Below are 24,541 nucleotides of genomic sequence, written 5' to 3' on the forward strand. Positions count from 1 at the left end.
CACCGTATATCTACTTAGTGTAAGGATCCTTTCAATTGTTGGTATGTTGCCAAAAGATTTTTTGAAAACTGGGTTGTCTTAACACAAGGCATCTATTATGAAAACAGATGTACCAGCAGTTAACATCTTAATACAGTAAGGAAAAACATGTTAAGGGTCAGCACTGTGCTGTTTTTGAAACTAAAAAAAGGATAAAAACACTCAATGAGAAGGACAAGTACTCCGATGTTTGTTTGTTTTTTAGAAAATGCTCTTTATTATTAAATAAATAAATACTGCACTTTTTTACACAATAAGTTATTTAGGACATTTTCTACCATGGTGATAATGGCTCTTAAAGGATCCTTAGAGGATCTCTGATGCTGTATTTTTTTTAAATGTCATTCTCTCTCTTTCCTGCTCCACCTTTTCCCCCCTCACATCACCCCACTGTTTCCCAGCTCAATGTGCTGAGTCCATCTTTCAGTTAAGAGAACAAATCACAGTTTTTAAAAGTTAGTGTGATATTACACCCCTCCCACTCACACACACACTCACACATACGCGTATAAACAGCTGAACCCTGTCCCATCCACACACATTAGCACATCGTTTCTCTGCACTGCTGAGTTGGCTGTGACATACACTGTACATAATTTACAATATTCCACAGTCTAGCTCTGGTTACACTCAGAGCATCAGTTTATCGATTGCTTCTATCAACAGCATCAGCTATACTGTACACATTTAAGCTGGTGCCAGCCCAGCGTTGGTCTTTACTTCCCAAAACATCCTCTCTCTGCCCCAAACATCTGGAGTTCACAATCGTACCAACACACTTGCTCTATCACACTCAGTCTTTTCTCTCCTCCAACAATCGACATACAAATCAGCCCTTTTCCATCCACTGTCATTGTGCTACATTTCATCTTCCTCATCCACAGAGTCTGTCCGTATTCTTTTTTCACCTGCACATCTGCTGAGTCATGATGGTGCAGTGTTGTAGGAATGCTAAATTACTTTGCAAAGGTCCACCCTTGAAATCCATCCATCTCACAGATCCTTCTGAATCATGCCTCCACTGCAACACTGCAGTAGCACAATGGGTAGATTTGTCTGTATAACAATGTCCGAAACACATTAGAAGGGGTTTAGCTGCATCTCTGCAGCAGCATATTGAGGGAGTACACCATGCGTTCACGCAAGTCAGTGGGGCAGCCGGACGTCAGCAGGGTGCTGAGTTTGAAGGTTTTGGAGACGCGATCCTCGTTGATGTAGGTCAGCATGTATTCATCCCTCTGGCAACACAGGATGATCTTGGTGTGGTCGTGGTAAAAGTTGACCTTTGGAGTTAAAAAAGAAAATTCAGTAAATCAATATTTGGGAATAAGATAATTCCAAGTTTTCTTTCTTGATTTGTGGTCTAACCCTCCTCCTCTGCCGCTGATCTGAATACTGTCATGCACTGCATCTAAACTGTGCTCCTCTGAGTGTGCCCAGCAACAGCTGTGTTTCCTGTGACAGTGTGTGTGTTTACCTGGAAAGTGCCGTCGTTAAAGAGCATCATGAGGGCGCGGTCGGATTTAAGCCACTGCAGCAGGTAGAGTCTGGGCATGTGTGCATCTGTCATACTACCAAGATCCCCACCCTGAGAAAACAACAGAAGAACCATGTTAGGATTAGACAGGCTGCAACATGAAAAATACCATTTGAAGTGCTTTAGGGGGCGGAAAAACAAAAGAAACATAAAAGGAAGGGAGATATATATTACAGGAATGAATAGAGGGGTGGGGGAATATAGATATTTACTTACATCCATGAGGTTCTCCTCCATGTAGTGGGAAAAGTACTTCAGCACAGTCACTTGGCCCACGAAGTGTTCAGGAACCTCGCAGGTGGGGAAGACAGAGCGCTGACCCAACTCTGCATAGTAATGGATAGTCCTGAAAAGATAGTAAGAAGGAAATAAACAAAGAGTTACACAACCATTCAGGTAGACAAATACTTAAACAACAAGAAACTAAACACAAATGGATTTTCTTAACATTTTAAACTCTGTTGGCATGCCTAAAAACTGTTTCCTAACATTCTGGCACAGAAAAGAATGAACTACGCCTTGTATTTGAGACTTATTTCAAACCACTAACAGGTTCTCCAGGTCAGTTCTATCCCAGAGCATGCTTAAACAAGCCATGTTAATCGTATGTAATGACTAAAAACTTTCAAACTTAAGGTGGAGGGTTGTGAAAGAATAGAATAGTGCGTACTTTCTGTCTGGCAAGAGGCTCATGTGAGTGCCATTGTTGAAGAGAACTCCCACGGTGTGATCAGACAACTGGTAGCCAAAGCCGTACTTGTTGGAGTAGTCCACCCATTTAGTCACCCATTGAAGACTGCAGCTGTTTGAGCCCTGTGGAATGTCGTCCGCTGTAGAGTGAGAACACAGAGGAGGAGGATTAGAATACAATTACAATGAAGTTCATAAGGAATGACAACTTTAACTCTTCTACCTAGTACTATCCTTGACTGTAAAAGCACCCAAAAGCTCCATTTAAATTCAAATTTTAGACATTTCAAGGTCAAATACAGATAACAAAAAATCTGTATTTATCTCTGATTTATCTAATTTAATAACTACATGTAATGACTTTGCAAGTAGACTCACCTTTAGGCATATTCTCCAGGCATCCCCTCAACACACTAGCAACAGTCTCAGCCACGCTTCCTGTTGTGTTGTCTTCCAAGCCTTTATAGGAACAACAAAAGGGGTCATTTAGCTTGACGTCATACCAGTAAGCACAAGAAATTACTTTGCACTCTAGCTGTTACATCAAATCTCTTCATTGTATAACACACACTCTTAAAATTTTCAATTCGCATAGAAGGCCATTCTGTTCTCTCTCGGTTGTATTTGTGAACTTACATTCGCTGCTGCTGCTGCAGCTCCCCAGACTCCCCCTGACGATCAGACGGATGGTATCTCGCGTCGTCGGGGACTGGCTCTCTGTTGCCAGGGCAACGGGGCTTTCGGCAGATGGCGGAAGTAGACTTCCATTCTGAGGTGGGAATCAGTGACGACAGGGTTTAGAATCTGCGAGTTTAGATCATCTTGTCCTACTATGACTCAGTGGTCACCCACAGATGCAAAGTGGTTGGCTTAAAGGTTGAAAATAAGTGTTTTTAGTTTGCTCTAAAACTGTGCTTGTTATAAAGTTTAGTACTGAAACAGAATGACTCAGTGGATTATCCTCAACATGATATCTCAAATCTACATATTTATTTAGTAGCTGTATGAATAATGCACCTGCAATATCACCTACACTCCTGTCCATATCTTGATTTGTGTTGAATAATTTAATCTTACCTCAGCAATCTTTTTGCTCTGTTGTTGGCTGATGACGGTTCTCTCCAGGTCATGCTGCAGTTTGTAGATTTCCTCTTCCTCTTTGGTTAACTTATCTGTCGAAGGCAATGAAAGCAAACAAAAATCAGAGCTTGATCTCTTTAACCTACAGCTACATAATCTGATATCAGAGTAGAATAGGACAAAATGTGCTTGCGGTCATTTTAAAAACTAGATTTAACTCTACCTCTTGCTGCAATCATAATTTTACAAAGTGAAAGATAACTAACTAGTCTGACAATAGCCTATTTAAGTGGTGCATGAGCGCTCAGTGGTTGATGTAATACTCACTCAGAGTCTCGTAGTATTTGACCTTGTCTCTCTTCCCACCAAACAGTGCAGCAGCAGCTTTCTTGAAGAAGCTCTTGGCGGGACTAGAGACATGGAAATCTGGTGCTGAATGGCAACAGCTAGCAGGCAGACGCTCTGGACTGAAGCCCTGTGAAGAAAGAAAGTAGGTCAATACGCGGTTTGTGGGAAGGGGTTGCTGTTATACTCCTACACAGTGACATTTAGAGAGGGACAAACAGATAGAGAGGTTAAAATGGTGTCTAACCTGTGTGAAGAATTCATGCCTCACAATGAGGTCGAGGTTGGGTCTGTCCTCTGGGGTTTTGGCTAGCAGGCTGGCGATTAACTGCTTAGCCTGCAGTGAAAGGGAGGAGGGCAGAGAGTAGCGCGCCTCCCTAATACACCTGTAGGTCTCCTTCAGGTTGGTGGTTTCAAATGGTGGTCTGCCCAACAGCATGGTGTACCTGTTGCAGGATTAAAGACACAAGTGAGCTCATTTCTGTCAGTAAAAATATATTTACACTTGATCACACAACTGATTGGCTAATAATTAATTAATTAATTATTATTATTATTACTAAATCTTTTGATGTCCTTAATAGTGAATTTACAGTAAGCCTACTCACATTACACAGCCTAGGGCCCAGATGTCTGATTCACAACCGTGGCCCTGCTTGTTGAGCACCTCAGGGGACAGGTAGTTGGGAGTCCCGCAGATCGTCTTCCTCCTGTTTCCCGCCGGCTCCAACTTGGCAGCCAAACCAAAGTCACCAACCTTCAGCTCCATCGACTCACTCACAAAGAAGTTACCTGTAGGGAAGAAAGGAAATGAGACGATGAGTGCTTGATACTCAACCCAGGATCAAAGGCTGAATAGAGCACAGATCCTCTGATGAATTGATGGACTGGGATATTACAAAAAAAAAGCACAGAATGCATCTTTACAATTTGTGCACAAAGTGGCTCAGTATTGCATTAAAGTACAAAAAAAAAATCCTTACCAAGTTTCAGGTCTCTGTGAAGGATCTCTTGTTCATGCAGGTACTTCAGTCCGGAGACAATCTGTCTTAGGTAATACCGCACCTCTGGCTCAGTAAGCACTTTGCGAGCCTTCAAGATATGAGCTAATGACTGCAAAAACACAAAACATTGGAAAAAGAATGATTAGAGGTGTAACTATAACATTGAGACAACTTTTCCTCTGTGATAAACCCTTATCATACTTGAAAATTTCTTTAATATCATAAAACTGTAGAGTTATAGGTTTACTAATATATCAGAGTCCTTTTTTCCTGGGCTAAGTCTCTGAATACTGCAAATGTGCTGCCTCAGTGGCTTTGGGTGCAATGCAGGTGTCAACCAAACGTCAAACAGCAGTGGCAAGCATATATTAGAGTGATTAAAAACTTATCACTTACTTTTCTACTGCAGTACTCCAACAGGATGTAGATGTTCTCTTTGTCCTCAAAATGGTGATAAAAGTGCACAATGTGTTTGTGATGCAGCAATCTATGTAGCTCAATTTCTCTGTCAATCTAGCGGGGAGAGAAGACAAAACGTTCACGATTGTAACTTTAGGAAATTTTGAGATATTCGTTGTCTAATAAGGCCGGCTCTCACCGGCACCGGAGCCGCGCACTTACCTTCTCACGTTGGTGAGGTTTGGAGACGCGCGCATGTGGGATGATTTTGGCTGCGTAAACTTTGCTGGTGGAGAGGTCGGTCATCTCATAGCATTTAGCAAATCCTCCCTGAAAAGAGGAAACACACTGTTAACATGATGTGTCTCCGAGTAACGTGGTAAATCCAAAAAGACGACAACAAATTCAATGTTTGCGCTACCTTGCCCAAAACTTTCCCACGGCAGTAGCACTTCCCCGTGACAGGATCAGTGATTATCCTGGCCATCTCCGAGGGCGCACTGCGCTCATCCATTCTCTTCCTACGAGGCTCGCAGGACCTCTGCGTCGATTCACACATGCTGCTGCTGTTGGTCTGTTGGGGCCCGATATTTCTCTGTACTTCCATAGAGGTGGTTTGTCGTCCCGCACTCAGAATGCAACCCGGAGAGCCCGTCTGTGCGCCTTTATACTCTGGCAACCACCCCACCCGCTGTCTGCCGCCCTCTCTCTGACGTCACGTTGTGAAATGAGAGCATGAAGTCCGACTGATATTGATTACCTTGCATGTACATTGGTGTTGATGATGGCAGAGACATGAAATCGAAAGGGTCAGAGCGAGATTTTACATTATCTAATATAACTATCTAATATAATCCCTACATTCTAAAGTCTATTTCTTTGCATCACCGGTCGTCATCCACCATAATAATAACAAACACTGTCTGTATACATGTTCTTCATAGGTAGATGAATGGACCTTTAACATTTTGATGCACAATATCACTCACAGTGTTGGAGGTCTGATGCATTTACATCATTATTAACATATCCACCATGCAGAGGATAAACATACTCTGTATTCCATTCAGGTTTCCACCTCTCCAGTGTTTTTACAGCAAACTCAATTTGGAGCACTAGCACCCTCAGGTGGAAATTCAGGATTCTCCATCAGTTCTGCCATTGAATTAGTATATTTGTCATAAACTTAAATGTTATATAGTGTTATCCTCTAATTATATTACAGTTAGACAGTTTATTTTGTTTGTTTAGTGTGTGAGCATCTGTGTTACTGGAAAGGTTGCAGTACATTGCAAGGTTTGTGTTGTTGATTGCAGAGGCAGACATACTGCATCAAGTAATCAAGTAATGGCATTTTAAACTACTGTTTTAGCATGATTACAGTATCATCCTACTCTCAGATTTAGGGATATGCACAAGACATAACTCATAACTAGAAACCACTCAGTGAGAGCATTAGTCTGCCAACACTGCACAACCACACATATTTTATTTAAATAATAGAAAATTATAACAACTTTTTTTGTCAGCATCTGGATATGTATCAAAATACAAGTGTGGGACACAACAGTTAATGAAAAAATGAAATAAAGTTTCAGGTACCATATCTCACTATGTTGATAAATCCTTTCAAAAATCCTTGAATCAAAAACTGTTGATGTGTTCAATGTCAAATGGCCCACATTTCTGGCAAAATGCATTGAAATCTCTTAAAATTTACTGCTAACAAACTAAAAGACAAAAAATACATACAATACATTGAACTCAGAATCTTTACTATAGTATGTTAAGTGCTGATGTCAAAATAAAATAATTTGTAGTCTAACAGTGGTTTAAAAAAAGTATTACACAAACAGCCATATTCACGATAGTGGTGCATTTTATTTACAAGAAGATTGTCAGCAATATGGAAAAGGCTCAGTGCAATCTCTGTACTGACAGTGTAGAGATTGTACAAATACTGCAGGGGCTAAGAGATGTCGAAATCACTCCGACATCTTGCTTAGTCAGAGTCCCTCTCATCCTTGCAATCTTCGAAGACATCTTTCAGAAGCATCGGTCCTGATAACTTCCTGAAATTGCACATTATTATCTTTAAAAATGTGCATTTTACAGTTTACATACTATTTTGTTCAGATCTGTGTCTGGAGTGTTTAATGCTGTTGAGAATGAAACATCTGTGGAACAAAATAACCCAGAGATATTTGCTACACCACTACACCATTGTGCTCGACATATTTCTCAGGCTTGAGCGAACAGTGCTCATGTCATAGGCCCAAGTCTGGTCAAGACCGGAGCCGGCAGACGATTGGTGTGGCCAGTCGGGGAATGGAAAACGACAAGCGACGACACGCGCATCATCAGGAAGCTCTTTCATCAGCTTCTCACCGAGTGCCTCCATCTGTTAACCAATCAGAAAAGGATGCACAAATCACCAACCAATTATATTCTATAAAGGCTATGTGACTTATACAGCATCAGAAGATCTACAGAGGGGAAATAATCCTTAAACTCACCACTCCTGGGGCAAGAAAAGCTGTCACATTGTTGTACTTTGATAAATCAGTCTATGAGAAAAAAAAGAAACAAATATAGTAAAATAAAATGTTAATCAGCCTCATGCAAAGCAATGATGTCAATTGATGTCCTACCTTCCAAAAGTCTTTTTTAACAAATGTTGCCTGACTGGAAGGTACACCTGTCCACTGGGCCTTCCTCCTGGCATATGCCAGTAAGATGGAGTTGATCTCAAAGCCTGTGCACTGGAAACCAGCAGAAGAGGCCGCAAACACCTGGGAAATTAAAACTGCTGATGTGAAATACAATTGCTGTAAAATAAAACAATTGTACTGTATATGTAGCCTGCTTGAAGCAACAACAGAACACACAAGCACACACAACACACTTACAATTCATCTCAAGCAGCGATTAAAATCATGACACACTCAGTTTTGCATTAACTGCATTATAGTTTACATTTGGATACATATTTTGTAGGATAGATGGAGCTCACTAACCAGTCTTCCATCTCCTGATCCCAGATCTGCTAAGCGACCGGTTCGTCCCTCAAGCAGCTTCATAGTGTTCAGTGTCTGATCTTTACTGGAAGGCAAATAAGGAACCTGGACCACAGTACAAACACAAGTCCATATATGCGATATTTAATATACAAATTATTGCTTGCTATAACTTTGGCACATTGGAGCTTAAACATGGAAATGGAAGATACATCTATTTTATATTTTAATATTTGTTATTCTACTACTTCTACTGCTACTTACAGCCTAAAATAAAATTTACAAGTTATTAAAATATTATTCAAGACACTCTTACCAAACACTACAGCAGCATGAATTTATTCTTTTTCATATAAAAAATCTGGATAATCTGGCTTCAAATTAAATTTCTCTCTGCTTCTGCACTCAGTCAAGTCTCCAGAGTGCTGTGACTATAACCTTGAATCTGATCTCCCACTCATTTTCACTGGAATTTTTCCACAATATCTGTATGAATGAAAAAATCAGCAGGGCTTGTCTCTCTTGTTTCTAGCTATGGTAAAGTGGATTTAATCTTTGCTCATGTAAAATTCCAGTTTTTCTAGCATAAAATACTGTTTGTAATGGTTTAGCTGCACAAAATGAGATGATATAAAATACATAAACTCAAAAGTGAATACATTTTGATCACATTTTTAAGCATTAGCTTTTAAACAGCTTCTTTTTGCTTCAACATTTAAGTCAGAACAGATATAGATTCTCAATGAAACAACAATTGTCTTCATAATTACCAAACTGCTGATAATCTGCTCCTGATCATCATATTTTCTCGTCCATCTTGCTCTGACAGTACTTGTGACTTTCTTCTTTTCCCACATAGCATGGAGCACTATGCTCCAAAACAAGCAAATTATTGTTAATATGCAAGTTATCTTCTGCCTTGGCTTATTTCCTTTGATTTCACACAAGCATGCAGTATTTGATATCTGAAATGTTGGACAGGGAGCAAAGCAGTCAGGTTAAATATATATATACATAATTATAAAAAGGAAATCTCAGGGCACCTTAAGGTTCAATGGGACTTTGCGAAAGCCAGGCATGGCAAACAGGCTCCACACTCCATACAGGCCTGTGAGCAGAACGCCTGTGCAGGCCGACAGGACGGGATGGGGTCTGGTTGTAGGAAGGACCCTGCCATACTCCTGCAGAACCATCTCAATCGAGTCCTCCATTGCAAATTGTCACTAATGTGGATAAAAATACAGCAAATGACGGGAGATATTATGAAAGCCTGTAAAACGTTACAACTAATGTAATGAAATGTCTGAAATGTCTCAACTGATACCGGATTTTTTTAGGCCAAGACAGATATGAATATATCAGCATATATTTGTTGTTTTAACACACATAACATACAGAAACATTTTTGAGGGATTACTTATATTTGTTTTTTTTAAAGCCTTTAGACCAAGATACATATGGATCAGGAGAGTTAAAAAATAAACTTGTCAGTGCTCTCTGATGGACAAAGTATGTAATGGAGACACTGTTTCTAAAGTAACATATCTTTGCCATTTCTGTAATGACATTTTTTGTTACTTGTTGTCTAGTATATACACATGTACAGAAATAGGCCTCCCTGCTGTGAGCTAATATCAACCTGGCTGATAAATCGCCAAGGCTGTAAAATGTTCCATTGATACAGGAGGACAAACTATCATGTTTGTGGATAGATCCTTTTTGTAAAGAAACCAATCACCTTTAAGGTTTGAAGAGTTGTAATTGTATTTTGTATTTAATTGTATAATGTACCTGAAGGTCTTAAAAGAAACCAGTCTGTAATTTTACTGTAATTTTTGTAATATATGAATTTGTCTTTTTAAATATTCTATCATTTATTAATTCCCCTCAGCATCAAGATGTCAGTGAGCTTGCAGTATAAGGCCACAGTTATTTGATTTCTGACACTGTTGCTCTGTAAATCATCACCAGAAGTCGGCCTATGAGCGCTGCCAAGAAAAAACATTTCAAGGGCAGCATTTCCAACAGCAGATGGCGCCACAGTGCCCTTTTCTCATGACAAGACCTTCTAGAAAAGTTCTGTTTACAACGCTTTTAGACATATACTGAAACTATCTGATATAACAGTTGTATTTCGGCCAAATGATTTTGGTTGTATTCACGTAAAGGAGCTCCACCACTTCAAATTATTCCCAAACTGTTTTCAAATAACACTGACAGATTTGAAGGCTTTCTGCATTCTCGACGAAAACGGTGCAAACTACTGAAGAGGAGACGAATGAATGGTAGTTAACTTACCTAATGGGACAAATATACAGATGCAGTGTAACTTCAGTATATTTGTAAAGGTATTAGCACAAAATCTAAGTATTTATTGAGACACACATGTTTGTGCAGCCTACCTGACCCGCCCCCTCGTCTGCTGCGCACTCTCCAACCTTCACTCTCAGATCCTCCAGTCAAAGGGCAGTCAGTCAGCTGCATATCCCGCCCTATTAATTCATACAGGCTCTATCAAATGTCTGCAGATTACATGCCTGCCTGATATAAAACGCCTCACGTCTGACAGCCAAAGCAAAGAACTGCATTTTAGTTGTAGTCCACGCTTATGTAATGTCTGTTGTGTCTGCTGTGCTTCTTAGCGCATGGTTGATTATAGTCCTAATTGTCGGCTTTGCTTCAGGTGTGAGATGAGGAACAGGAGAAAGCCAGCTGATTAAAGACTACAAGCACACTCACAGGAAAATGCACAATATAATTGCTGATATGAGCCTATTGGTCAACACCCACATGACAATATTAGGTACAGTTTCTTTTTTTTCCACCTCTCCAATTAATTATGCACATAAAGGTCTTAAGAGAGGGCCGATGGGATTACAATTGCAAAGATGTCCATATTTTAACTTCTGCCGCGGCCTCATCCCGCACTTGCTCCTATTGAAAGGCCCATAATAGTAATATTCATCACCACTCAGGCCTCTCTTATTTGCTCAGCCGCTTGTTCTCTGAAGCGGAGCTGGCTGCATGGGCGGAGGACGGCAGCTAGAGCCAGACCGAGAGTGACGCAAAAGGAGAGGCCATTATATTTGCTTCCTGAAAAAAAATATATATATACATACATATATATATTCTGTTCAGCTGGGAGTTTATTATAGCTGCTGGAGTCAAATTTAAAACTTACAACTGAAATATTACAGTGGACAATATGGACTTGTATGGGAAGGTAAGAAGCATAATTTTACTCTAAAGCTTGAACAGAGAGCATGAAACGCTTTAAATCGTCATATACGGTCATTATGTTTTAGAGAGGCTGAACATTGACACTGAACAAAGGTTTCCAGCTTTATTGCTATTTTAGTCTTGCTCTTGCATGATGGGAAAAGCCTGTAGGCGATATTTCTAATGCTTATTTTTTTTTTCAAAAAAACGAACTACAAAGGTTTTTTGCTGCGCTTCCACACTATATCATACAGCTGCTGACAGTTGTGACGCGCTGCATGCTGAGTAATGTAGTCGAATCTCTTCTTTTGCTGCCGTCCATGCTGCCGTACCTTTCTTCTGCGCCCGTGCTGCGGAAAAACTACAACCCCCATCTTCTACCTCTCGTGTGACGTTAGACCCACGCACGAAACGCACTACCCTTTGCTCGTGCTCATGTCATGCGAGCCAGCTTCGTCAGCTCAGGAGCGCGTGCCAGATCCAACGCGCAGGGGACAGCTCCCGGGTGCTGAAATTGTTCGGCGCTCCAAAGAGAGAAAGAGAGACACGGAGGAGGGAAGAAAAATCAACGCCTGCATTAGACACAAATATAAAAACCGTATTCTGCAAAACAGGGGCAGACACAGATAGAACCAAGGCCTTCAAAACAGGTTTGTTCACACAATGTCCTCAACGCATTGTGCTAGTTTCATTTATTAATAGTTATGTGGAAGAATTTCATTAATACATCAAATGACCTCACGCACAGAATTGCTTGTCTAACATTAGCTGGCATGCAGCTCCCTGCTCAACTATATCGTGTTAATCTCATATCAGATCTACTGATTCTATCGTGGTGTGTGTAAACGCCAGTCTGGCACTGATATTTTGAAAGTGATGTCCTTGCAAATAATGCCTCAAAGGTGTTTCTTTTTTTCCATACACGGAAGCGAACAGAAGCCCAGGGCAGGATGTGCAGAATGGAGGTCCGGCATCTTTTATAGCTGGATAGGCTAGAAGGAGAGCTAAGGCTGCACATGTTTGACATATGATCGCAGTGGTTTTTGTCTTAAACATTCACCTTGGAGCACCTTGGAGCAAAGGTGCTCTTGTCATCTTGGTCATAGTACTGTTGTCCTGTTAGGTCGCTGACTGCTGACAGGCTTGCATAGAAATGTGTAGGACAGGCGTTGTTCAGATGAAAGGTTGGGGTTACTATGTATGAAATCGTTGCACCTTGGTTGAAACAAAAGAGTGATGTTTGAACATTAAAAAGCAGTATTTTACTCTGTTAATGAAAATTACATCGGATCATATCATTCAAAGAAGTAATTGCACCAATAACAACTATTGTATAACATAATGTATGAGAATAATGTATAACAACTTAATGTATGCAATAATTTCCAAAGTAATGGCTTTAGAGAAGACAAACTCAGCTTTAAAAAAAAAAAAAATCCTGGTTATCTAATACTCATCAATACAACAGCTTGCTGTGTTGGTCATGCTGGTTTGCCTGACACAACCTTCTGTCACCTCTGGTCTGTGGCATGTACGACAAGCTTGTACTGCACCGTCTGTACAGCATCGAGCTCTTTCTCTCTCTTTCATTCCCAGCCTGTGCACATAAACTAGAAGTTGGTTTGTAGAATAAATGAAAAACATCTTCTGTGCTTCACTTTAACTCAAGGTGAAGCTCTTAATGCATTCTTTTCAGAGTCTCTTTTTTTTTTGTTTTTTGTTTTTTTTGCAGATGGCTGCCACTCAAGATGTGAAAGGGAAAGGGGAGGGAGGGGACCAAAACTTCGACTACATGTTCAAGCTGCTGATCATCGGCAACAGCAGTGTGGGCAAAACGTCTTTCCTGTTCCGCTACGCCGATGATGCCTTCACCTCGGCCTTCGTCAGCACAGTGGGCATCGACTTCAAAGTGAAAACCGTGTACAAGAATGACAAGAGGATTAAACTGCAGATCTGGGTATGAAATATTAACATCCAAGCATTAAACATTAACAAGTGAGCCACAAAATGTTCGATTCATTCATTTCTGCGCTCCTTGCCTGGTCAGTGCCAGATTATAACTTACTTACTTGCTGTTAACTCTCGAAGAGCCAGTTTTTCCATAAAACCCTTGAAGATTTGCAAAATGCTCTACTCATGGTAATTTATAGAAGCAAGAAAAACACATTTCGAGACTACAAAGCGGCAGTGTACAGCAAGCCCCAGCAAGTCTTCCTTCCGTGTCACTACCTCTTCTTTGTTATGCCAATCTTGCACAAATTTCCATTTAATTCACTTAAATAGAGAACATTTGCATGTTGAAACACAGTTAATGTCTGGGAGAAATCTGTTTTCTGTTGTCCTCCAAGGTCTTCTGGAGGACTACCTAAGCTTTAAGGGGGAAGGGGCTCTTCAGTGACGCCCTGCCCCCTCGTTTCTCTTGTTCTCTCCGTCTTTGTGTTTCTGCAGAGTGACTCCTGTCTGTAAAAGGCTGTCAATCTATGCCCAGAGCCCACTTTCTCCTGACCTCTGCCCATATCTTTCTCTGTTGATCAATATATTTCAAGGACTGTGACAGGTTGTGACTTGATGGCTTTATGCTTGGACATAGAAAAAAAAAGTCCAGCACACACAGGATCACCTGTGCATTAATTCAATTTTAGTCTTGTTTCGGCTCTTAGAGGACAGATCAGGTGTGCTTAGTATGCTTAGAACACACTTCCCTTTTCATCTCCTATTTAAAAAAGCCTTTGCATTGTGCTGTTTCTATCTCTATGTCAAAGTAGAATATATATTTGAAGCTAGTCCTACTTCTTTCATCATTTCAAACAATAATAAAGGACATTGATGTCAGCACAAGTGATCTTTTGAAAGATCAATTTAGACAATAGGGCAATTTTCTCTCATGATGTGACATTTTTAACCATCCTTACTATAATGTTAGTGTTTAAATTTCATTCACGTTTAACAAAAACAAACAGACAAAAAAAAAGGTTCAGTTTCTCGTTCCTTAGTCTAAAAACCACATGGCACATTCTTAATTAATTGAGGAAAGCTTCAAGAGATGGTGTGTTGTGTTTTCGTGGTTTGACATTCTACAAAATAAGTGCGGAGACAGATGGAAGTCTCAACATTTCTGACAGCATGCTAGTAAGTGTTAGTTTGCCACACAGCGGGGAAGAACACAGAAGCAACACCTTCCTGAGGATGTGTGGGAAACTGAAGAATGTCTGAGGCTGTTTAATTAGGAGTTCATCTGAGCTGTTGAAGCAGATTTTCCCGCAATACCTCTGAGATAGTGAGGGGATAGATGTAATTGTTCTCTCTTTCTCTATTTCTTTCTTTCCTGTCAGTCTGTCTCTCTCGTCCTTCTTTCGTTTTTACACGAAATGCCAACTTTCCTATAGAGGTTTTGTTCTCTTGTCATAATAGTTGTCTTTTGCAGCAATTAACCATCCCCCGACATTTCATGTTTGCTAATCGCATAAGAAAGAGACAAAGAAGAAACGCTCCAGCACGAAGTGAAAGCTGGGTTTGAACAGTTACATGACAGGCTAATCGGGGTAATGTGTTTTCATCATTAGCAAAGACAAGCATATTCAGGGAGAAAAAGGACTGGCCTAGCATCCAGCTAATTGGCCTGTCTTCTTTAATTGGGCTCAGAAAGAGCTGAGACTTACGGTATGTGGCTGTTTAAGGTGATGGCTATTGGCTAATGTCATCGTGGTAGTCGCGCAATTAATCTGCTGAGAGATAAAAGCATCACGGTGCATCATAGAATTGTTCCTGTTGTCATATTTGGCTGAAGTGAACACAGCACAAAGCTTTGCCAAGATGAACCCTCATGAAAAACTGAAACTCACTTTACTGAATGAAGCAGAGCTCAGGCGAGAGTCAGCGTCCACTCACTACCTCTCCACTTGGAGTAGTCAGCTTCTTGGATTGATTTCTGATGAGATGCAGACTACAAGCGAAGCTTTTCAAGGAGCTCCAATTCACGGGACTCAGCATTTCTTTTTTTCCCGTGCCGCTGTCTTTTTAACTGAGAACAAGCGAACCAGCTCACTAAAATAGCACGGAAATGCAAAGGTCATTATCAAGCACTCAGCTGAGAATCAATAGGCTACTGAAACACCTAAGTCTGACAATTTCAGACAAGAAAAAAGATATATGACTGCTGCATCGTGACTTAGTACATCTAGTTTGAATTAAAAAAAATCACAAGCACTTCAATGAAACATCTTCATCATTCCCTTTTATATTATTCAGACTGTCAATCCACAAAAGATACTATCAAGACAACACAGAACATTAAAAATGCACACATTCACATGCATTTCTATGTGTTATTGTAAACTGACAAAAGGTCCTAGCCGTGGTGGGTGGAAGCTCGGCAGGCCGCGAGCTCTGTCTCTGTGGAGTGAAGGTCAGAGCTGTCCTCTGGCTATAACAGGCACAGTGTTGCTGCAGCCATGTGCAGACTGACAGAGAGCAAACCACAGTAGCAAATACAATCCAGTCCTGCCTGTCAGGCTTCTGTTTAACAAGAGCCAAGTGGAGCAGCCAGAAGTCCTCTATCATGATTCACAGGGGCCTGCAAACACACTTGTTGTGGGAGGAACAACAGTGCAGTAAACATACAGTATAAATAGGAGGGACAACACTGGGATTTTATCATTATATAACTAAATATCATAAAACAACAAATGTAGAACCACATCCACAGGCAGGTTTATAGATACATAGTGAGCAGGATGAAGATCAAACAAAAATATTCCCAAACTCAAAATTGTCCGAATGCATGTCTCTGCCATTCTCATGGACACACTCACTGTCTGTATTTTGATCCATTAGCATTTTCATTGACATCTTGTAGCAAAGGCTGCAGTGAGTGCTTGTTTCCAGGGTAATCTGTGTACAATGTACGACTCCTCGAATGCTGTGTAATCATTCGCTTGCTTTGCCTTTGAGCAATTTGTTCAGCCTGATCATGAACTGCAGACATTTTCCCCAATATTTGAATGATTTTACTTCTATTTTTATCCCTTTTTTCCCCTAAGAAACGCATGGCATAAGCTGAGCTCTGAATGCTGCACCACTGAGTCTTTAACACAGCTGAGCGATTGTTTTATTGAGGAGAGGAAAAAAAAAATCGATCACATCAGCCAAAGCTGAATCGCTGTTTTTGGCATCTCATCAATGCAAAGCCAGCGAGGCAATTAGCATAATGATTATTTCCACATCATGAACACAATAAATGAAGCAAATGAAGTTAATGTGTATATATATAGCATTCTAAATTGTGCTCAGACATGTATAAATAGCTGCAGATTAATAATGTACATGTCTGCTCATTTACTGTTATGGACAGTGCATATATGTGCTCCGCAGGGTCATGTCAGTGTCGCTGTGCCTGGTAGTGTGAGTGTCAGTCATGCTTAATCATGTTGTCTGTGTGTAGGACACAGCAGGCCAGGAGCGCTACAGGACCATCACCACTGCCTACTACCGCGGGGCCATGGGCTTCATCCTCATGTATGACATCACCAACGAGGAGTCTTTTGGTGCTGTGCAGGACTGGTGAGTAGCGTCTGGTTTAATATTGGTCTGTTTTTGACAGTTTTGGATGTAGATATCCTCTCTTAGCCCCTTTTATATCAACAGAACTTCCTGTTTGTTGCCATAATGCTATCAGTTGGCACTACAGTTTTTTTCTTTTGAAGAGAAATATCTACAAATCAAATATCCCTATCCATCCATCCACCCCTATCTCCTGCTCACAGCGACAGTACAATTCTTTCCCTCTAATATTTGGCAGGCTTGTACGTGCACATCTTGGGGATCTGGGGAAACTTGTTAAGGTCACATCTTGTCCATTCATGAGTCACACAAGCGTCTGCAGGCTGAACAGTAACTCTGAGCCAAGCCCAAATGTCGGTGATTTATGATTATGCATTCATGTCTAAAACAGGACTTGGAAGGCTACATCCGATCAGCTGCAGAAACCAGGTTTCTGGGTTAGCATTCTTGCTCCAGAAACAACACATTCTCACATGTACATCACAGCTAGGAAGTCACAAATGAGGTGAAACACAGAGGAATTTCAGCTCTGCCAGTAGAGATAAATGCTTGTTGCGATTTACATTTTGCTGATCTTTCTCCTCGTGGCTGATTCTCCACAGGTGACATGGTGAGAAACTGTCATTTTCCATTTTATTTACACCCTGCTGTTCTACATTTATCTCTCTCTGCCAGCCCAAAGAGATTATAGGAGCACAGAATGAGTATTTCTCAAAAAACATTTTTCTGGATCATCATGGTAATATTCTCATGATGTTACACCTCAAACACTTTGGTTCATTGGCTATTAAAAGGAAATCTTTTTCCAAAAACCTAGTCATTTTGACTACCAGCTGAAATTTGATAAACACATCAAAACAGTTATTCAGTCCTCCTCCTTTCACATTTCACAAAATACACCCACTGTTATCCACCAGTTGGAAATGGTTATTCACGCTTTTGTGTTCTCCTGCTTACTGTAATGCTCTTTATTCCTGCCTAAGCCAAGATGCTGTTTCCCAGTTACAGTTAGTCTAAAATTCTGTAGCAAGATTACTCACTAAGACTTCATGTCGCTCTGACATCAGTCTGGTTCTGATTTCACTACTCTGGCTTCCGATTAAATTTAGGATTCAATTCAATATCTTCCTCCTCATCCATAAGGCTTTAAATGGTCTTGGTCCAGAGTCTATTAGTGAACTACAGATGCCTTATATCTCTGCTAGGCCCCTCAGGTCCTCTGAGCTTGGCCTGCTAACACAAGGGGACTGTGCGTTTGCTGTGCTGGGTCCCAGGTTGTGGAACAGTCTTCCCCTGGGAGTCAGGTTAGCAAAATCTCATGGGTGTTTTAAGTCACAGCTGAAGACCGATCTTTTTTCGAAGTGTTTTTGTGCTTGAGTTATCATATACATGATTTTGAATTGTGATGCCTTTAACTGTTTTTGTTTTTATTGTGCTATGTATTCTGTTGTAATTTCTTTTACTTATCTTTTGTTCTTTTAACCTTGTATCCTTTTGTAAAGTACTTTGTAACCTCGGTTTTGAAAGGTGCTATATGAATAAAATTTTACTTACTTATTTACTTAGTTACTTACTTACCTACTGTTACATCAGCTGCAACGAAATACTGATACGAATCATGTGCACCTGATATGGATTGTGATATTTGCAGTTGACAGTTTAGGTTCATGCCATGTGGCTTCCACCCATTGTTGGACTGTGACAATCACTATTAAGGCCAGTGTCTACTCGGCCGTCGTCACTTAGCTTGCAGCACTTGACAGCTGCTTTAGGAAGCACCTGTCATGGCAAAAGCAGCTGCATATGACTTAACTGAACGTATATTTGATTGATTTGACTTTAACTGGGGGATTAAATGTACAACTGTACAACTTATTAGCATGAATCGTATTAAAATTCTCGGGTGATATTGCATTAAAGTGCATTTCTTATATGCAATGAAAATGAGGTGTTCTTGTAAAGAGAGGTTGGAGCCAGACACACTTATTATTCTTTTAAGGCCTGTCTGACATTTTGATGGAATACTGCAGTCTGAGCAGTGTCTGTAATGGGTATCTTAATAATAGAGCCAAGTGTGTCACTAGCAGCGACAATCCTCACAAGTTCCCTGTGAGCTTACTTACCCAACAGCGCACAAATCAACCAGCTGTATACAAGGGAAGAGGCGTTTTTTTTACCCTTCATATAACCAGAACCCCTTTTTTGCCTTTGCTACAGGCTTGAATTCCACTTTCACTTTCCCCTTGTTGCTTGTGACAACATTGCAGAAAAAAAGAGGTTGCCCTGGCAACAGCTCCTTCCTCAACTGTGCCTGAATTAAGCCTGTGACGTGCTCATTTCCTGCCTGTGACAGAGATAAAACTGGGAAATATTGTAATGCTGACATCAAATGTAGCATTAAAAAATGATGCAAAATTGTGTCATGCACAAACAATTGAGTTTATTACAACCACAAAGCTCAATGTCATTTACTTTCTTTTTTTTTGTCCTCTCTTCTCCAGAGGCCAAATTGTATTAAAAACACAGCTACAGACCCATTATAGACGGCATATGTAGCTCTGCTGGATGTAAAACAAACACAAGTGGCTTTCTGCTGGTGAATATTATCTGCAGATGGATTCAAAGTGACCCACATCTGAACCACTATAACAAGTCAGAACTGGACAGAGAGAGGAGGAGAGTCAACATCCTGCTGCTCTCTCTCTCTCTCTCTGAGTCGTTGTTTCTTCCTTTCTTGCTGGCTCTTTCTCTCCTGTTTCCAGCCTGTAGTGTATTCGCTGCCCTACTTTTAGACAAACTGCAACACCACAGGAGATATATGTTCCTTAAATTCCTCTCAAAATGTGTGTGGAGGTTAGAGCAGTACAAGTGGGTTATCATGCAGGGGCATATGACATGGCTCACAATTCAAAATATTTCTTTAAAATATATACAGTACATGTGGTACAGGCAATGGTACATTTTAAATATAATAATTTGGTGATTTTTTTGTCATAACCATAATGGTTTAACACTATCGCTCTTAACTGACAGCTTAAGAGTTAAAGACACAGGGCTCAAATAATAATCCACTGGTTCCCATTTGCAAGGTGTATTCATCCTCTGTATAGTTACTCATCATTTAGTATTAGCTGACAAACTATTGTTTAATGTCTAATACACAAGTTAGCAAGAGTAGCTAAAAACAAATGTAAAGAAAGAGATTAAAAGTAGCCTGTATGTTTGCAGGACAGAGTCCGGGTGGGTATGAAAAACATAATATAGCTGCAACATAGCAAATAATACTCTATGTCTGAGTGATAGAGATTACATATTTTCAGTACATTGTGGCAGTTGACCCACTTTTCCGCTGGTACCATCGATGACTCAAGTATTACATGAATGCCATCCAAAACCTGATGTAATCGCTGTTCATGACTGGTCAAAATGGCAAACAGACTTAACATCTTGTCCATGTCTCTGCCATCCTTCATGTCAATTTGTAAAGGATCCTATCCAACAAAAATTGGCACAAAAACAATCCCAGCAAGTTTTTATAAAACGCAGCAACAGCATTTATTTGAGTGTGATGTATCTTTTTGTGTATTTGTTTCTGATTATGTGCAGGTCAACCCAGATAAAAACATATTCGTGGGATAATGCACAGGTGGTGCTGGCTGGGAATAAATGTGATATGGAAGAGGAGAGAGTGGTCTCAGTGGATAGTGGCAGACTGCTGGCAGAACAGTTGGGTAAGAAACATTCACCACTTTATGTATTTCAGATAGGGTGGCACTATTATTGTATTAGTGTCATTACATAAAAGCATGACATGTTTGGTTCTTTTTCACTTCCCAGTTCTTACAATATGTTGTCATTTTGAATTTTAGCAGAAATTCTGCTATGTAGAAGGAGCTTTGTTTGCAAAACCTGTTCAGCTGCAGTAATAACTGTCAACGCTTTTGCTAAAAAATTACAGAGAATATATTTATCTTGTGACCTTTTCCTCTGTCCCCATGTTTTTATGCTACTTGTTCTTCTTGCCAAAGGATTTGAATTCTTTGAGACCAGCGCCAAGGACAACATCAATGTGAAACAGACCTTTGAACGTCTCGTTGACCTTATTTGTGACAAGATGTCCGAGAGCTTGGACACAGATCCGGCTGTCACCACAGGAGCTCCCACTGCCAAACTCACAGACAGCGCTCCGCCCCTCCAGCAGCCCGGGTGCAACTGTTAGTGACCAGGGTCAGGAGGGCAAATGGAGGGCAGCGCAGATCTTGTAAGGTGATAGAGTGTGCAGAGTTTTGTTCTCCCTCAGCATAATCACTCCTGCTAGTGCTGCTTTCTCTGGACTACAATTCAAACCTTGTTTAGTGGTAGAATTACAAAATGCAGTCGTATTATCTCTCAACCTTTATCACCTTATATCAAGAGCGAATAACCAGACAAACAGACATGTCTACTGTAAAATGTGTAATGTTACAGGATATCAAGGATATACTCTTAGAGACATCATAATCTCATTCTTTGGCTAGTTAGTACAGTTATGAACCAAGTATGTTTGATAATGCTGAAAGTAGTCCATAGTCAGGCTGTACAGTTAATCCTAAAGACCTTTAAAATCTTTTAAGACCTAGAGTAATTATACAATGGGAGATAGAGTCAGTGAGTGCTTTAATAATTATTTGGTTTTTATTTTTTGTACAGTATGTATTTTCCTTTTATAGATTTATTTTATCTCGTAAAGCTGCCAAATCTTTGAATTAGGGCACTATAGGATGTAGCGGCTTTTTTTTTGTTTTGTTTTTTGTGTAGTGTGTCTGTGTATGAATGGGTGGCCGTTGCGTGAATGTACAGTGTAGTAAGTGTGGATTTGCATGAGTGTGAGTATTATGTTTGAGTCACAAATGAGTGCAACTTGTCATCTAAAAATCATCTACCTTGGATAAAAAAATAAGTGGCCTTTTAGCATCTCCAACATGGCCTCCGTAAGTTCCTCTGTCATGCTTACATTTGGATTGAATCCAGTATGTGTATTGTTGGTGTGAGTACTATTCCACATTTTGTTGTCTGTAGATGTGTGATTCCTCTGATAAGTATCTTGAAAAAAAAATCTAAATCTTAAAAGCAAATCTTTCTATGTGCTTAGTCTCTAAGAAGACCCTTTATAGTTTGATGCGACGAGCATGCAGCCAAAAAGTCAATCATATGTGCTGTTTTTTCTGAAGATAGGCCTTACCCAAACCTAACCATCCCCACCTCCACATGATAGCAATGATCTAGCATTTCCATTCAATAAAAATCTCACACTTACAAGGCACAGTACAGTGTATGATATACAACTGTTGATCAGCTCCGGCATGGAATAAACAGCCATATATATACAAAAAATAATGTTTAATTTTTGAGTTGGCATGCTTAAAGTTCATGTTTGTGCTATAAAATTTAGTCCCTCTTTGGAAAAAAAAAATCTCAGTAAGCTGTTTAGGAAGTATCCCCTAGCAGTCATATACAGTGCTGTTGTGGTCTTAATGATAACTTTAAGTCCATATAGTGTAAAAGCTGTATCTTGTTTTAAAATCCAGAAAGCCTTTTGGTTCTGTAGAACACACGCAATCCATAATATCAGTGTGCCAAAACATTACTGTTCCTTTAGCATTGTCAGTTGTTTGTTGCATAGTTGAATAAAAGTTCCAAAAAATTGCATGAAGTCAGTCCTGACTTATCTATGTAGATTTATATTCTAAGATAGTGTATATATCACTCTATGTTACAGATTTAGGAGCATTTTCATAGCACTTGCTGTGAGATGCAATGGGCCAATAAGTGCAATATTTTATTAATTAAACCCTGTACATAGTTTCTCCTGTCCTCGACTACAGTGACCCTATCTGCAGTATGTGAGTGACAGTTTGGTCAGAATGCCTCTGAAACTGATGTACAATCTCTAAAAAGGAGTGTGTGCTTCATTCAGTAACTGCAGTCACTGAACGTGTGACTTGGTGTGTGTGTGTGTGTGTGTGTGTGTGTGTGTGTGTGTGTGTGTATGTGTGTGAACTTGCCATATTGAAGAGACAAATTACATAATATAGTGTATTGTTTGTGTATACCTTTTGTACAAATGTATTCACGTACTATATGCTGTTCCTGCTAACGGTTGTATTATCATGTCAAAATGAAGTGTTGTTGTGAAAGATAGTCAGGGAGATAACTAAGTCCATGCCATTATGCCATACTGTTGTAATTCCAAGTAAAGGGATACACATTAACTATTTCAAAGACCTTTGCGCATATGTGTACACGTGCTTTGCGCGTGTGTATCTGTGTATGTGTGTGATATTATAATTTTATGCTAATAGCCATGAAATAAATTATTGTATTGATCTCAAGTCAAGATCCATTTAATAGAGGAATAAGTAATGTGGCTGTTCTGATGCCCAAACTCTGGTCAAATCTCATTTTAGAACTCTATGACTTTACATATAACTGAATATAATTGTTTCTCAGAGTGCAAGCAAATTAAGAAGTTTGTTTTTGCGATCATAGGAAATAAAACAAATTCTATCAGTGGGTTTCTGTAGTCTCATTCGCTCTCTGCTGACGAGATGGAAGAAGGGATTCACAGGCTACTGGCCTCCAACACAGACCTGCATCTACATGCCTTCTTCCATTTCTAGGGGATGTCCACCACCTAGTGTTGCAACGCTGTGACTGCGCATAACATGCAGTGTTATGGCTGGTGATTTTACTGTATGTTAAACATTTGGCATTATATTGTATTTATTTACATTTCCGGTGAGTCAGAGCCAGTGATAGAAAGTGCATCTTCTCAAGTACTGTATTTGAATAACTATAATAAATATAATTATAATTTCAGAGACAAAAATTAAACATTTACTCCTGTTTTCATCCCAAAAGACTATGATGCACTGCTGTAGATGAAACTAGAGAACAGTACACAACATAGTTACAAATAGGTTCAGCCAACAATAACATTAAATGCTAATTACATGTTTATGTTTTGTAATTATAATCTAATATTTAATAATATAACACCAGCAATAGAATCAAATTAAGTACATTTACTCAAATACTGTCTTTAATTATAATTTTGAGGTACTTGCACTTTACTTGAGCATTTAAATTTTATGTTACTTTACACTCTTAGAGAACTATACTTGAATATACTGAAAGCAATAGTTACTAGTTCTTATAAAATTCTGGATTTTACAAACAAAACATGTAATGCAGTTATACAGTAGATTAAACAACAGTAGTGACAGTAGTAAAGTAGTTAATAGTAGATTCACCTCCGCCAGCTACAACATGAAAATACTGCTTACACAGTACTGCATCAGTAATAATAATCCAACAATATAAGGGAAGGTGATTGGCATCTGCTGCCACCTGCCCATTTGCACTATTGCATGTTGTATATTTTGTATGTTTTATGGTGCGTTGTGCTATGCGTAGCGTATATACTTTTGCTCTACTTTGGAGGAAGCAAAAGACAAATTTCCACTGAGATGGACAATAAAGTCAATCAGTCAACAATATAACACTATTCTGCCGCACAAGTACTTAAACTTTTGTTGCTTTAAGTATAAATTCCTGCTAATACTTCTGTACTTTTGCTTAAGTAACATTTTAAATTCAAGACCTTTTTTATA

At 39.7% G+C, this 24,541-nt stretch overlaps 3 protein-coding genes across 8 annotated transcripts; 1 reads left to right on the top strand and 2 right to left on the bottom strand.

The window, feature by feature from the left end:
• Positions 1 to 228: 228 nt before the first annotated feature.
• Positions 229 to 5,751, bottom strand: plk2b (polo-like kinase 2b (Drosophila)). Its single transcript, XM_044374104.1, has 14 exons — positions 5,516 to 5,751; positions 5,317 to 5,424; positions 5,092 to 5,208; positions 4,675 to 4,804; positions 4,300 to 4,483; positions 3,939 to 4,137; positions 3,674 to 3,821; positions 3,344 to 3,438; positions 2,903 to 3,035; positions 2,645 to 2,725; positions 2,247 to 2,406; positions 1,793 to 1,922; positions 1,517 to 1,627; positions 229 to 1,322 (listed from the first exon to the last, which is right to left on the bottom strand). Exons 1-14 carry the CDS (start codon positions 5,699 to 5,701, stop codon positions 1,131 to 1,133), a joined length of 1,974 nt encoding a protein of 657 aa, XP_044230039.1. The 5' UTR covers positions 5,702 to 5,751; the 3' UTR covers positions 229 to 1,130.
• A 1,204-nt stretch (positions 5,752 to 6,955) lies between these two features.
• Positions 6,956 to 11,147, bottom strand: si:dkey-190g11.3 (uncharacterized protein LOC567059 homolog). 5 transcript variants are annotated; one of them, XM_044374124.1, is made up of 8 exons: positions 11,080 to 11,147; positions 10,514 to 10,603; positions 9,155 to 9,334; positions 8,882 to 8,953; positions 8,112 to 8,216; positions 7,746 to 7,886; positions 7,611 to 7,661; positions 6,956 to 7,495 (listed from the first exon to the last, which is right to left on the bottom strand). In XM_044374124.1, exons 3-8 carry the CDS (start codon positions 9,320 to 9,322, stop codon positions 7,310 to 7,312), a joined length of 723 nt encoding a protein of 240 aa, XP_044230059.1. In that variant the 5' UTR covers positions 9,323 to 9,334; positions 10,514 to 10,603; positions 11,080 to 11,147; the 3' UTR covers positions 6,956 to 7,309. The 5 variants fall into 5 exon arrangements, with proteins under 5 accessions (XP_044230059.1, XP_044230050.1, XP_044230068.1 ...); XM_044374115.1 differs by lacking the exon at positions 11,080 to 11,147 and having other exon boundaries at positions 10,514 to 10,860; XM_044374133.1 differs by lacking the exons at positions 10,514 to 10,603; positions 11,080 to 11,147 and adding an exon at positions 10,410 to 10,504.
• Positions 11,148 to 11,224: 77 nt separating this feature from the next.
• Positions 11,225 to 23,438, top strand: rab3c (RAB3C, member RAS oncogene family). Of its 2 annotated transcripts, none has more exons than XM_044374166.1 (5): positions 11,225 to 11,334; positions 13,063 to 13,287; positions 16,771 to 16,889; positions 20,496 to 20,620; positions 20,918 to 23,438. In XM_044374166.1, exons 1-5 carry the CDS (start codon positions 11,317 to 11,319, stop codon positions 21,106 to 21,108), a joined length of 678 nt encoding a protein of 225 aa, XP_044230101.1. In that variant the 5' UTR covers positions 11,225 to 11,316; the 3' UTR covers positions 21,109 to 23,438. The 2 variants fall into 2 exon arrangements, with proteins under 2 accessions (XP_044230101.1, XP_044230109.1); XM_044374174.1 differs by lacking the exon at positions 11,225 to 11,334 and adding an exon at positions 11,735 to 11,980.
• The last annotated feature ends 1,103 nt before the right edge of the window (positions 23,439 to 24,541 follow it).

This window comes from Thunnus albacares, chromosome 2 (genome assembly GCF_914725855.1).
Source record: "Thunnus albacares chromosome 2, fThuAlb1.1, whole genome shotgun sequence".
Classification (NCBI taxonomy): Eukaryota; Metazoa; Chordata; class Actinopteri; order Scombriformes; family Scombridae; genus Thunnus; species Thunnus albacares.